Genomic DNA, 12,417 nt, shown 5'->3' with positions numbered 1-12,417 from the left:
GGAGTCCCATTTCTCCGTCCTGCTTAGTGTAAAGTGGTATCTCACTGCAGTTCCAGTTTGCATTTTCCTGATGGCTTAATGATGTGGATCATCATTTCATGTGCTTATTGGTCATAGAGAAATGTGTTTGGCTTCTTTACCCATTTTTCAATGGGGTTGCTTTTATAGGTTTGTTGTTGTTGCTGTTGTTGTGGCAGAGTCTTGTTCGGTCACCCAGGCTGCAGTGCAGAGGCATCATGATGGCTCACTGCAGTCTTGAACTCCTGGGCTTACGTGATCGTTCCAGCTCAGCCTCTCGAGTAACTGGGGCTACAGGCATGCACCACCAGGCCCAGCTAATAATTTTAGTTTTTGTAGAGACAGGGTCTTACTATGTTGCCTAGGCTGGTCTTGAACTCCTGGGCTCAAGCAAATCTTTCCGCCTCAGACTCTCAAAGTGTTGGAATTATAGGTGTGAACCATAGTGCTCAGCCAATTTTCACAATAGTCTTAAATACAAAAGCTAAGTAAAACAAATCAAGACCAGCTTTAAAAACTAGGCAGTCTGGGAGGTAGGGGCTGCAGTGAGCTGTGAGATGGCGCCTTTGCATTCCAGCCTAGGTGACAGAGGGAGACTGTGTCTCAAAAAAACACAAAAACAGAAAAACTAGGCAGTAGCGACTGGGCCCAGGAGCTCATGTCTGTATTCCCAGCTACTCAGGAGGCTGAGGCAGGAGGATCGTTTGAGCCCAGGAGTTTGAGACCAGCCTGAGCAACACAGTAAGACCCCATCTCTGAAAAATGAACAAACAAAAACTAGGCAGTTTAGCCTAATGGTTAGAAGCATAGAGTTTGGGGTCAACTCTCCAAAATTCACCTTCCACATATGCAAAATTGAGACAATAATAGGGGTACATTATAGAATTGTGGTAGGCTTAGTGAACCCCATGGCATGTTAGCTGTTACAGTCTCATTACTATTTACTGTCTAAATTCGGTGAGGAAATTATTAGGAAGCCGCTGTCTTGTTCTCTCTTGACCACTAAGAGGCGCACTTCGGAACAGAAGAAACGCGGCCGGAAATAGCCCCAAGGCGGAGAGGCTTCAACTTCTGGCGGAAGTAATTCCTCCCTCCACCAGGTCTTAGCTCAGAAATAATTCCAAAATTCTACGTAGTCCCAAGGACAAGTAGGATACGTTTTTCAGTTATATTCGTAGATATTAATGTCTATTAAAACAGTTATACTCAGAATTTTTTGCGGCATTTTTGACGTGTCTTTTTCTTTGAAAGAGCCGGATCCGGAAGTGCTCGCCTTTTCCCTGCCAGGACCTAGGGGGTTACTTCCCATCAGCCTTTGCGCCAACGTCCCTTCTCTCTTCCTCGGCGCTGCCTACGGAGGTAGCAGCGATCTGCTCCTCGGTGAGTCTTAAAATCCGTGGCCATCCGCATTCCTGCTGCGTTCATCTGGCCCTCTCGCCCAGTGGTGCGGAGGTCTCCCCTTCGGCGCGATAGTGTCTGTGGGTATTGTTTTTGTCGGCTTACTGGGGCATGTACAGGCACAGAGTGAAGGAGCTCGGGGTGATGGGGCTTTGCGTCCCCAGGACCTCCTGCCCTCAGCCCGTAGTCACAGCTGCGGGCTACCTGTTTGTTCCTTGGCGGTGGAGGGTGCTAGTTGAGGTCAGACTGCGGAGTCTCCTGGGGGCCGCGGGACGAACGGGGTGGCTCAGCTTAACAGTCTTCAGCTGAGTTCCGCGGATCCCAGCGCTCACGTGTATTCGTTGCCATGGTCCGCTTTTTCCCCGGCAGTCTTGCCTTAGGGCTGCTGCGGCGGGACCGCCAAGGAAAAACCAGGTGTAGGTCGGCTGGTTCCATTGCTGGCCCAGATTCTCCCAGTAGTGTCTCTGGGAAGATGAAGCTGCAGCTGCCCCCAGTTTGTCTTCGAGAATATCATGGGCCAGAAGGCAAAGTCGTTTTGCATACGTGGTTCATCGAGTACCCACCCTGTGCCAGTTGATGGCTGCGAAGAGAACAGAAACGGTGGTGTTGTAGGAAATAATGACTCGGAAGACCACACTGAGGAAGGTGTGAGTTGTTACTGGAAGATCTCCATATTCGAGGCGGCTTAGAGGGACATGATGGTTTTGTGTGTGTTGTGGGTGTGGTAGTGCAGCAGCTCCCTAGGCAATCAGAAGGTTCTCTTCATTGAACGTTTACTGTGTGACAGGCACTGCAGGCATTCAGCGAGCAGTGTCATCTCCATTTTACAGGTGAGGAAGCTGACACTCCGGTTCAAGCAGATAATCAAGGCTAGTGCTACCGGAAGGACCATCTGGGGGTTCGGACACTGGTGGGGTGGGATTTGCCGCCCCTTGCAAATTGAGTGTGTCTTGGGGTCAGTTGTGGTTTGCTCAGCTGTTGGCATTATTTGGGCTCAGAGGGTGGGGTGACTCCTGACCTCCTGGGATCGCGTCTGGAGAGTGCCTAGTATTCTGCCAGCTTCGGAAAGGGAGGGAAAGCAAGCCTGGCAGAGGCACCCATTCCATTCCCAGCTTGCTCCGTAGCTGGCGATTGGAAGATACTCTGCAACAGGGTTCAGTCCCAGGGCGGGAAAGCCTCCTTCCAGGATTCTTCTTCACCTGAGGCTGCTTCTTTTCCAAAAGGCATCATGGCCGCCCTTAGACCCCTTGTGAAACCCAAGATCGTCAAAAAGAGAACCAAGAAGTTCATCCGGCACCAGTCAGACCGATATGTCAAAATTAAGGTATGTGGTCCTGAGATGGAAATGGGTGTGGGTGAAGAAAGTTAATGACAGGCTGTCAGTTTCTGACAGCACCTAGTCAGGCTTACCTTTGGCCCACGAACTGGTTTGTGGAAGAGCTTTCTTCCAGAAAATAAGTCTCCCCCAATGTGCCATAGTGCTGGTACTTGAGTCTCTTGATGTGTTAAGTGAAATGTAAACGAAAAGGGACACTCGGCAGTTTTGATGTGTTTAGAGGGCTCTGCATTTGTGTCATGTATTTTGGGTTACCTTATGACAGCAGGATCCCTATTTCATGTAGACAAGAACACTCAGGTGCTGAGAGTAGTGTCCACCTGTGCTCATCATCTCGGTATCCACACAGCCCCTTGACATCCCATTGGTGACTCCATTGCTTGGGAGTGGGAATGGTGGGGGTGCCTGCATTCCTAGTTGCTAAAGCCACCCACCAAAAAAGTATATAAGGAAATAATGAAGTCCTGTTACCAAAGGCAGTTACTGTGTGGCATACTTCCTTTTCATTTGGTCCTTTTTTTCCCCTCCCTGAAAGGAAGAATTAGCACTCTGCACAGACACTAACCCACCTGTGTGTTATTTCCTTTAGCGTAACTGGCGGAAACCCAGAGGTATTGACAACAGGGTTCGTAGAAGGTTCAAGGGCCAGATCTTGATGCCTAACATTGGTTATGGGAGCAACAAGAAAACAAAGCACATGCTGCCCAGTGGCTTCCGGAAGTTTCTGGTCCACAACGTCAAGGAGCTGGAAGTGCTGCTGATGTGCAACAAGTGAGTTGGGTCCCACCTCTTGTTTTCAGGGATCAGAAGTTTGCATCTGTGTGAGCATTTCTGGCAGGAACTTTAGAAAACTCTTGGGGTGCATTCTGGGGAGTTGTACGTTCTCTGAGGGAATCTGAAGTTGTTCCTTGCAGGATTTTTAGAGGATGCTTGTTGGGGAGTTCAGAATGTTTCCTTTGCTGGAGAGGGAGGAGACTTGGTCTGCTAAGTGTATAGACCCAAGCCCAGTAAGAGACTGCTCTATGAACACTGCAGTAAACACTGCAGTAACAACCACTTTCCACTACTACACTATCCTTTGGCTGTTTCCAGAACATTGCCTTCTTTATGAGGGTGTCCACCAAGAGTTGAGCTCTGAAATGTTTGAAGAGAGAATTCTGAGCCAAATATGAGTTGGCCATGGCCCGTGACACAGCCCTCAGGCGCCCCTAAGAATGTGTGCCCAAGGTGGATTGGGAACTGCTTGCTTTTACATGTTATAAGGAGACATGAGAGATCAAATAAATTTAAGGCATCTGTTGGTTTGGTCCAGAAAGGCGGCACTTCCAGGTTTTAGATAGATTTTATGTTTCTGATTGGGAATTAGTTAATCACTAGAAAGGAATATCTTGTCTATGATAAGAGGTTATGGAAACCAAGAGTGTCCTGTTCAAGGAGGGAGTGTATTCAGATGGTTGCTGGGGGCTTTGAATTTTATTTTTGGTTTACAAGGAAGGTAGGGAGAAGATCAAACATGGACCTCAGACATTAAGGGGCCCTTAAGTGTTTGCCGTATGGTAAGGGATCTCTTTAGGGGTGGGAGGGCTGTAGAACCAAGTTTGGATTAGGTGGAGAACAGGAAGAAAAATGGCAGGCAGAGAGTGCTTACACAAAGGTGTAGAGGTGAAAGAGCTCATGGAGGGTTTACAGGGCATTGGTTCTGGTGGGTTTATTGGTTTTGCTGCTTTTTAAGATGGAGTCTAGCTCTCTTGCCTGGGCTGGAGTACAGTGTCTTGATTTCAGCTCACTGCAACCTCCACCACCCAGTTTCAAGTGATTCTCCTGCCTCAGCCTCCCAAGTAGCTGGGATCACAGTCACGTACCACCACCACACCTGGCTCATTTTTGTGGTTTTAGTAGAGATGGGGTTTCACCATGTTGGCCAGGCTGGTTTTGCACTCCTGATCTCAAGTGATCTGCCCACCTCGGCCTCCCAGAGTGTTGGGATTACAGGCATGAGCTACTGCACCTGGCCTGGTTTGATTTTAGGGATGGACAGGCTCTATGTTGCCCTGACTGCAGTGTAGTTGCTATTCACAGCTGTGATCATAGCACACTGCAGCTCCAAACTCAAGGTGGGCTCAAGTCGTCTTCCCATCTCAGCCTTCCTGGTAGCCAGGATCACTGGCACGCTGTACCACACCCAGCTAGTTCTAGGTGTTTTAAGTAAGTTAGACACTTGGTGAGCTCTATGTATAAGAGATTCAGTGATCTGCTTAGACCAAAAACAACTAGGGCAGTGGAATGAAAAATTCTCATGGGAAGTGACAGTTTGTGTTCACTTATTGGTAAATGGAAGCCAAAAAGCTGAATTTTCCTAAGCTAGAAAGAACGTGGAGTATGTGTGAACAACTAGGATGTTTGTGTTTGTTTGCAAAGATGTTTTATCGACAGTGGTTGTAGATACAGGTAATAAAAATGAACAAGAGCAGTATTCTGACGTGATTACCTTCCAAGGTTGGAAATGTAACCAGGTGTTGAAATGCTGAAAATTTCTGTTCGAAAAGATGGATGTAGGAATTAACAGTGGACACGGAAACCACAGTTGGCTGTATGAGTTGAGCTATAACAGGCAATACCTGTTGTCTGGCCAACGTGATTACTCAGTTGCAGCGCACATGGTAGCTGCTTGCCATTCTCTGTAAGCACAGCTTGGCAGTCTAACAGCCGTAGAAGTACTCTCTGACCTTTAATCTCTTACGTTCCATTTCTGGGCATTTGTACTTAAGGAATGGAAAAGCAGGGAAACTAAAGCTAGTCACTGTAGCAACAGTCCACTGGAAACAACTGAAAATGTAATTAGTGACTTGTAAAGTGCTGGATGGAATGTTGTGTGTCCGTTCAAGATGACTGCAGTGTTACAGTGTGGAAAGTGCCGAAGCCAGGGGGACACATTTCAAGTGGCAGGTGCACTCTGATTGTGATGATCAAGTATGTGGGGGGACAAGGACAGGAGCGGTTTTTGAACAGTAAAGACAGGTGAGAACTGTAATATAACCTAAGTCTTGAAAACTTAGAAACATTTTAAAATATAGTTGCTTTGAATTTGAGTGGACTCCTATATAAAACAAGGAATTGTCTGGATTTGCTGTCTTGCTGTTCAGGTGGGCTTCTTGAAAAGAGCCATGTGTCCATTGCCTCATTTAATCATTCTTAAGTCCTGCTGCTTTCTTTGCTGAAAATGCTTCAGGGGTGGAATGGCTCTTAAATCTACTATAGGTGGCTTCCTTACTGAAATGTGCTCTTTAGGCTAATTGGTTATTAAATAGGGTACAGTGTAGCTGCCTTTTAAAAAGTTGTAAGGAGGCCGGGTGTGGTGGCTCATGCCTGTAACCCCAGCATTTTGGGAGGCCGAGGCAGGTGGATCACGACGTCAGGATCAGCCTGGCCAAGATAGTGAAACCCTGTCTACTAAAAATTCAAAAATTAGCCAGGTGTGGTGGTGGGCACCTGTAATCCCAGCTGCTCGGGAGGCTGGGGTTGCAGTGAGCTGAGATGGCACCACTGCACTCCAGCCTGGGCAACAGAGTGAGACTGTCTCAAAAAAAAAAAAAAAAAAAGTTTTCAGGAATGAGTTAGAACCAGATCTGGCACACCAAGTCCTCAGGTATTAGGTATGACTATGACAGGGTGACTTTAAGCATTGCTGTTTCTCAGCTTGCTTTGTATCCTCAACAGTCAAACCGGGTGCTCTTGGCTCCAGACTCTGGGTTCTGGTCTTGACCACTTTGCAGAGAGTTCTGAAACTTAATGGGCAAGGTCAAACACCCTACAACTGAGGAGAACCTTTGAACCTGGAGCAGGGCCTGGGTTCACCCCAGATCCTTGTCCATTCTTTGCTGTGGGCCTTGGTTTCCTTACCTGTAAAATGGAGGTAATGCCTGGATTCCAAGGCTGTTATGACGATTAGATGAGGGGATAATAAATGAAAGCATTCTTGTCACCACCAGGGAACTGTAGAATCAGGGGAGTCAGGATTTGAGGGCATGTAGGTGTCATTCCACAGCCACTTACCAAGCAGCCTTCCCTTGGCTTGGTGCTAGGACTCATTGCCTCCGCAATGGAGTTTTCCAATTGTGTTCAGGGCTGTCTTGCTTCTTACCCACTTGATTCTCTTACAGATCTTACTGTGCTGAGATCGCTCACAATGTTTCCTCCAAGAACCGCAAAGCCATTGTGGAAAGAGCTGCCCAGCTGGCCATCAGAGTCACCAACCCCAATGCCAGGCTGCGCAGTGAAGAAAATGAGTAGACAGCTTATGTGCACATTTTGTGTTTAAATAAAACTGGCATCTTCCTTAATTTTAAGTCTTCAGCTTCTTGACTAAGCTTGTCACATCGTTCTTTTACTTGTTAAGCCCTTTGGAATCTCCCATTTGGAGGGGATTTGTAAAGGACACTCGGTCCTTGAACAGGGGAACATGGTCTCAGGTGCACAGACTAGCCTTACTCATCTCCAGTTGAGGCTGGGGATGAGGGGCATGGACTTGGCTCTCACACTAGGTAGGTTCTGACACACTTGAAGAAACTTACAGCTCCCAAGCCACAAGCAGTCATTCCTAGCCTCACTTTGTAAAGTTAGGTGACAGTTAACTCCATGTGATTTGTGAGAATTGAGAAAATCTGCATGGAAAAATCCAGATGAATTTCTTACACATATTGTTATGGGATACCTAAATTGCATCCTATAACTAACTTCTCTCCAAAAATAGGATGATGTACAAATTGCTCTTCCAGGTAAATCCACCAGCGTTACTGGAAAAGCACTTTCAGTCTCTCATGACCTCCCTACCAGCTGCTGCTTCAGGTATAATGTTACACCAGTTTCCCAAAGCAGGAAGCTAACTGGTGACAGTCGGGCCTCTTGTGATGCATGGCCCTGATTTTTTTTTTTTTTTTTTTTTTTTTTTTTTTTTTTTTTTGGTTAAAGAGATGGGGTTTTGTTCTTGCCCAGGCTGGGAATGCAATGGCGCACTCACTGCAGCCTTGACCTCCTTGGGCTCAGGTTATCCTTCCACCTCAGCCTCCCAAGTGGCTGGGACTATAGATGTACACCTCCCCACCTGGCTAGTTTTTAAAATTTTCATAGAGAGTCTAGCCATATTGCCTAGGCCGTCTCAAACTCCTAAGCTGAAGCAAACCTGCTTTGGCCCCCCAAAGTACTGGGATTACAGGCATCTTAACATGGTAGTATATAGGTCATGAGGGATATGGAATGTGGTACTTACTAGGTAAGAGACAGAAATGCTTACCAGATGCTTTTCTGTAACCATCTTGGTCAACTTAGCAGAAATGCTGTGCTGGTTATAATAAAGCTTTTCTAGGTCTAGCCTCATTCTAGTAAACAGGCATCTTAGATTGTCTCCCATACAAAACCTAGTCATAACGCTGGGCGCGGTTATGAGCTCACACCTATAATCCTAGCACTTTGGGAGGCTGAGGCGGACAGATCACCTGAGGTCGGGAGTTGGAGACCAGGCAGGCTAACATGGTGAAACCGTCTCTACCACAAATATGTATGTAAAATTAGCCACAAGTGGCGTGTACCTGTAATCCCAGCTACTTGGGAGGCTGAGGCAGATCAATCGGATGAACCCGGGAGGTGGAGGTTGCAGTGAGCCAAGATTACACCATTGTATTCCAGCCTGGGCGACAGCAAGACTCAAAAAAAAAAGTCAAATAGTTACGATGTAAATTGGTCATTTTGGGGATTTATTTTTTGAGACTGTCATGCTGTCACCCAGGCTAGAGTGCAGTGGCGGTGTCTTGGCTCACTGCAAATTCCGCCTCCTGAGTTCAGGCGTTTTGATCACCCCCTCCCCCCCGCCACCCTTAGCCTCCTTAATAGCTAGGACTACAGGTGTGCCACCATACCCAGCTAATTTTTATGTTTTTAGTAGGGTCAGGGGTTTGCCATGTTGGCCAGGCTGGTCTCAAACTCCTGACTTCAGGCGATCTTGCCTGCCTCAGCCTCCCAAAGTGCTGGGATTACAGGCATGAGCCATTTCACCCAGCCTAATTTTGGGGATTTATTACAAATTGACAAGTACATTCAAGATACTGGTCTAACAATTGGAGACAAGTTGCGTAGAGAAAAGAAGTTAACTTAGGATCTAATCTTTATTAACCTGGGATATCACGGAAAATACTTTGGCCTGCCACTTGTATTTCTTTGTCCTCAATACTAACACTAGACACATTTGAAACCTTCCTCAGAAACAAACCAACTGGTTTGCCTGGGTGGTGCTGGCATGTGAAATTAGAAATGAAACATGAGGTCCAGACCTGTCCAGTTCCCCACCCAACCCATTCATCCTTCCTGGGAAAAAGAAACCCGTACCATCCAAATTTCAGATTCATCACTGCCACTTAGAAATGAACCATTTTGAATTTTAAAATGTAACTCAAGTTTTCCAAGACGCCCAGCCTGAGCACTAACTTAGAGGCATTGCTGAGTGCAGTGAAGAAACTGGAGTGGTGTCTGTTGCCTCCTTACCATTCACAGCTGACAAGCACAGCCTGTTTCTAAATACTACTAGTTTGTGAGGTAGACACACCCTCTGAAGGAACCAGACAGACTATGGAGGGGTAGAGTGTGAAGTCACTGGAAAACTTACCCTATTTCTTTGGATGACTGTCCTGAGTTAAGGATGGGGCCCAATTGTTGGCAGCCTTGCAGCTCGGGCTCAGGGCCTTGGAGCTGGGTCCCTGGAGAAGGCACTGTAAGCCCTGACAGCGGCAGGGCCTCCAGTGAGGTGGTGGAAGGGCAAAAGTAGAGGCCTGTGGTAGTGGATTGGGGAGGCCTGATGGTTGGGTGGGCTCCTTTCTCTTGAGGGAGGGCCCACCTGGGTGCTGGGGAGACTAGCTGAGCTCCATTGAGTCTGTGCTGGGGGCTGAAGCGGAATCCTTCTGGATGCTTTCAAAGAGGGCATCAAGTTCAGGGTTGGATCTGATTTGGGAAGAGAAGTCAGCCATGATGGGGCTTTTCCCCACCTCAGGGATGGTCAGCAGGGCGGCCACTGCCCTCATTGCAGAGCGCTTCAGTTCATCTTGCTTTTCAAACTCCTGTTTCACAGAACCAGCTTTGACCTAAAGTAGGAAACAGCAGAAGCAGCCATCCTTTATTGCGCCTGGCTGGCACCACTGCCTCCTCCTCCTCTCTGCCCCATAATCCCTAAGGTAAATTCCTGCTGCAAGGTCTCCTAAGGCTATTTCCTAACTCCACCTCTGGGCTTTTACACACTGACTCGTTTCCCACAGAGGTTGTCTGTCATTCAAATCAGCTTGAGTACAGCCTGAGGGGTCTCTGAGCAGCCAATCCAACATGCCCACTTTTTGTTAATTGACAGTGGCAAGTACTATGTTCCCATACTTAACCTCCTCCCACAGATTGCAGGGATCCAGCCTATACTTAAAGTGCTTAAAGCCAGCTCTTAGCACCTTATTAGACTGAATGAATGAATCACTGCGGTGGTCTTGTAGCAGCCTCTTCCCCCACTCAAGCCCCTGCCTGGAAATCGTTCTATAGATGCAGCTGGAGAGTAAGCACCTCAGACTACCTCCTGCAGTTTCTGTTGACTTCCCCACCATCTCCCATTTAGGCAAAGGAGCTCAGTAATTCCTCCACTGCTATGGACTAAAGTTCAAATTCCTTCTTATGCTGGGCTCTACCGAAAGAATCCAACGTAGTGAGTAACACCTTGACATTGCAGTTGCACAGTCCTGCTTTCAAATGGCTCTGCCCCCAAGAGCTGTCAGTCCAGGTAGCTACATCTTTGAGCCTCATTTCCCCATCTAGAAATAAAAGCTGCCTGTAATCTCAGCACTTTGGGAGGCCAAGATGGGCATATCACGAAGTCAAGAGATCAAGACCATCCTGGCCAACATGGTGAAACCCCATCTCTAGTAACATTAGCTGGGTGTGGTGGCATGCACCTGTAGTCTCAGCTACTCTCAGGAGGCTTGAATCTCCTTGATGTAGGAGAATCACTTGAACCTGGGAGGCAGAGATTGCAGTGAGCTGAGATCGCGCCACTGCACTACGGCCCGGCGACAGCAAGACTCTGTCTCAAAAAAAAAAAAAAAGTTGCCCAGATAATTAAATGACACAAGTCTACACTCCCTTCTTTGAGACCCCTAGAGCCAGATGTGCTTTGGAATCCAGGACATCTGGGGTTTTAGAAAGGTAATACTATGCAGATAACATTCTCAGCGGGATCTGGTACAATTCCCTGTAATCAAATACATAAATACTCCACTACATGTATGAAAAATGTATGAGTATTGTGAGGTACAGGTATCCCTCAGTATCCATGGAAGATTGGTTCCAAGATCCCAGGGGATGCCAAAATCCTCAGATGCTCAAGTCTCATATAAAAGTGGTACATTGGCATAGAACCTAGATGCATCTTCCTGTATACTCTAAATCATCTCTAGATTCCTTTTGATACCTAATGCAATATAAATGCTGTGTAAGCAGCTGTTATACTTTTTTTTTTTTTTTTTTTTGAGATGGGGTTTCACTATGTTGGCCAGGCTGGTCTCAACCTCAAGTGATCTACCTGCCTCAGCCTCCCAAAGTGCTGGGATTACAGTTGTAAGCCACCGTGCCCAGCCCTTTTTTTTTTTTTTTTTTCTTTTTTGAGATGGAGTCTCACTCTCGCTCGGGCTGGAGTGCAGTGGCGTAATCTTGGCTTACTGCAACCTCCGCCTCCCAGCTTCAAGCAGTTCTCCTGCCTCAGCCTCTGTAAGTGGATCGCAGGTATGCACCACCACACCCAGCTAATTTTTGTATTTTTAATTAAGAGACAGGGTTTCACCATGTTGGCCAGGTTCGTCTTGAACTCCTGACCTCAGAATATCTTCCCACCTTGGCCTCCCAAAGTGCTGGAATTACAAGTGTGAGCCACCGAGCACGGCTCCTACATTTTTTAAATTTTTATTATTACTTTTGAGACAGAGTTTTGCTCTTTTGCCCAGGCTGGAGTGTAGTGGTGCAATCTCGGCTCACTGCAACCTCCACCCCTCCAGGTTCAAGCAATTCTTTTGCCTCAGCCTCCCAAGTAGCTGGGATTACAGGCATATGCCACCACACCCAGCTAATTTTGGTATTTCTAGTAGAGACACGTTGGCCAGGCTGGTCCTGAACTCTTGACTTCAGGTGATCCACCTGTCTCGGCCTCCCAAAGTGTTACGATTACAGGCGTGAGCCTCCGCGCCTGGCCTATATTTGTATTTTTGTTTTCTGATTTTTTTTTTTTTTTTTTTTTTAATTTTTAGATGGGAGTCTTGCTCTGTCACCAGACTAGAGTGCAGTGGTATGATCTCAGCTCACTGCAACCTCTGTCTCCTGGGTTCAAGCGATTCCCCTGCCTCAGCCTCCCAAGTAGCTGGGACTACATGCGTGCGCCACCACACCCAGCTAGTTTTTTGTATTTTAAGTAGAGACCAGGTTTCACCACATTGGCCAGGACAGTCTCGATCTCCTGGACCTTTTGATCCATCCGCCTCAGCCTTCCAAAGTACTGGAATTACAGGCATGAGCCACTGCGCCCGGCCTGTTTTCTGACTCTAATCTGTGTGGAACCTGCGGATACAGAGAGCTGACTGTTTAACAAAAGAAAATTA

At 47.2% G+C, this 12,417-nt stretch overlaps 2 protein-coding genes and 1 non-coding gene across 5 annotated transcripts in view; 2 read left to right on the top strand and 1 right to left on the bottom strand.

The window, feature by feature from the left end:
• The first annotated feature begins 1,127 nt into the window (after nucleotides 1-1,127).
• Nucleotides 1,128-7,098, top strand: RPL32 (ribosomal protein L32). 3 transcript variants are annotated; one of them, XM_032262294.1, is made up of 4 exons: nucleotides 1,128-1,398; nucleotides 2,640-2,740; nucleotides 3,342-3,523; nucleotides 6,913-7,098. In XM_032262294.1, exons 1-4 carry the CDS (start codon nucleotides 1,203-1,205, stop codon nucleotides 7,040-7,042), a joined length of 609 nt encoding a protein of 202 aa, XP_032118185.1. In that variant the 5' UTR covers nucleotides 1,128-1,202; the 3' UTR covers nucleotides 7,043-7,098. The 3 variants fall into 3 exon arrangements, with proteins under 3 accessions (XP_032118185.1, XP_032118187.1, XP_032118186.1); XM_032262296.1 differs by lacking the exon at nucleotides 1,128-1,398 and adding an exon at nucleotides 1,444-1,462; XM_032262295.1 differs by lacking the exon at nucleotides 1,128-1,398 and adding an exon at nucleotides 2,267-2,285.
• LOC116539444 lies at nucleotides 2,432-2,570 on the top strand. The gene has a single exon (XR_004264050.1). It is a non-coding gene; the product is annotated as a small nucleolar RNA SNORA7 (small nucleolar RNA).
• A 1,793-nt stretch (nucleotides 7,099-8,891) lies between the features above and the next one.
• The window catches only part of CAND2 (cullin associated and neddylation dissociated 2 (putative)), a 40,402-nt gene continuing 36,876 nt past the window's right edge, over nucleotides 8,892-12,417 (bottom strand). Inside the window, exon 15 of the mRNA XM_032262292.1 lies at nucleotides 8,892-9,879. Coding sequence (XP_032118183.1) covers nucleotides 9,652-9,879 — 228 coding nt within the window. The 3' untranslated portion in view covers nucleotides 8,892-9,651. The remainder of the gene's footprint in view (nucleotides 9,880-12,417) is intronic.

The sequence above is a fragment of the Sapajus apella genome, unplaced genomic scaffold (assembly GCF_009761245.1).
Source record: "Sapajus apella isolate SASKATOON/1434 unplaced genomic scaffold, GSC_monkey_1.0 scaffold128, whole genome shotgun sequence".
NCBI lineage: Eukaryota > Metazoa > Chordata > Mammalia > Primates > Cebidae > Sapajus > Sapajus apella.
This window is presented reverse-complemented; position numbering and strand designations above follow the sequence as displayed.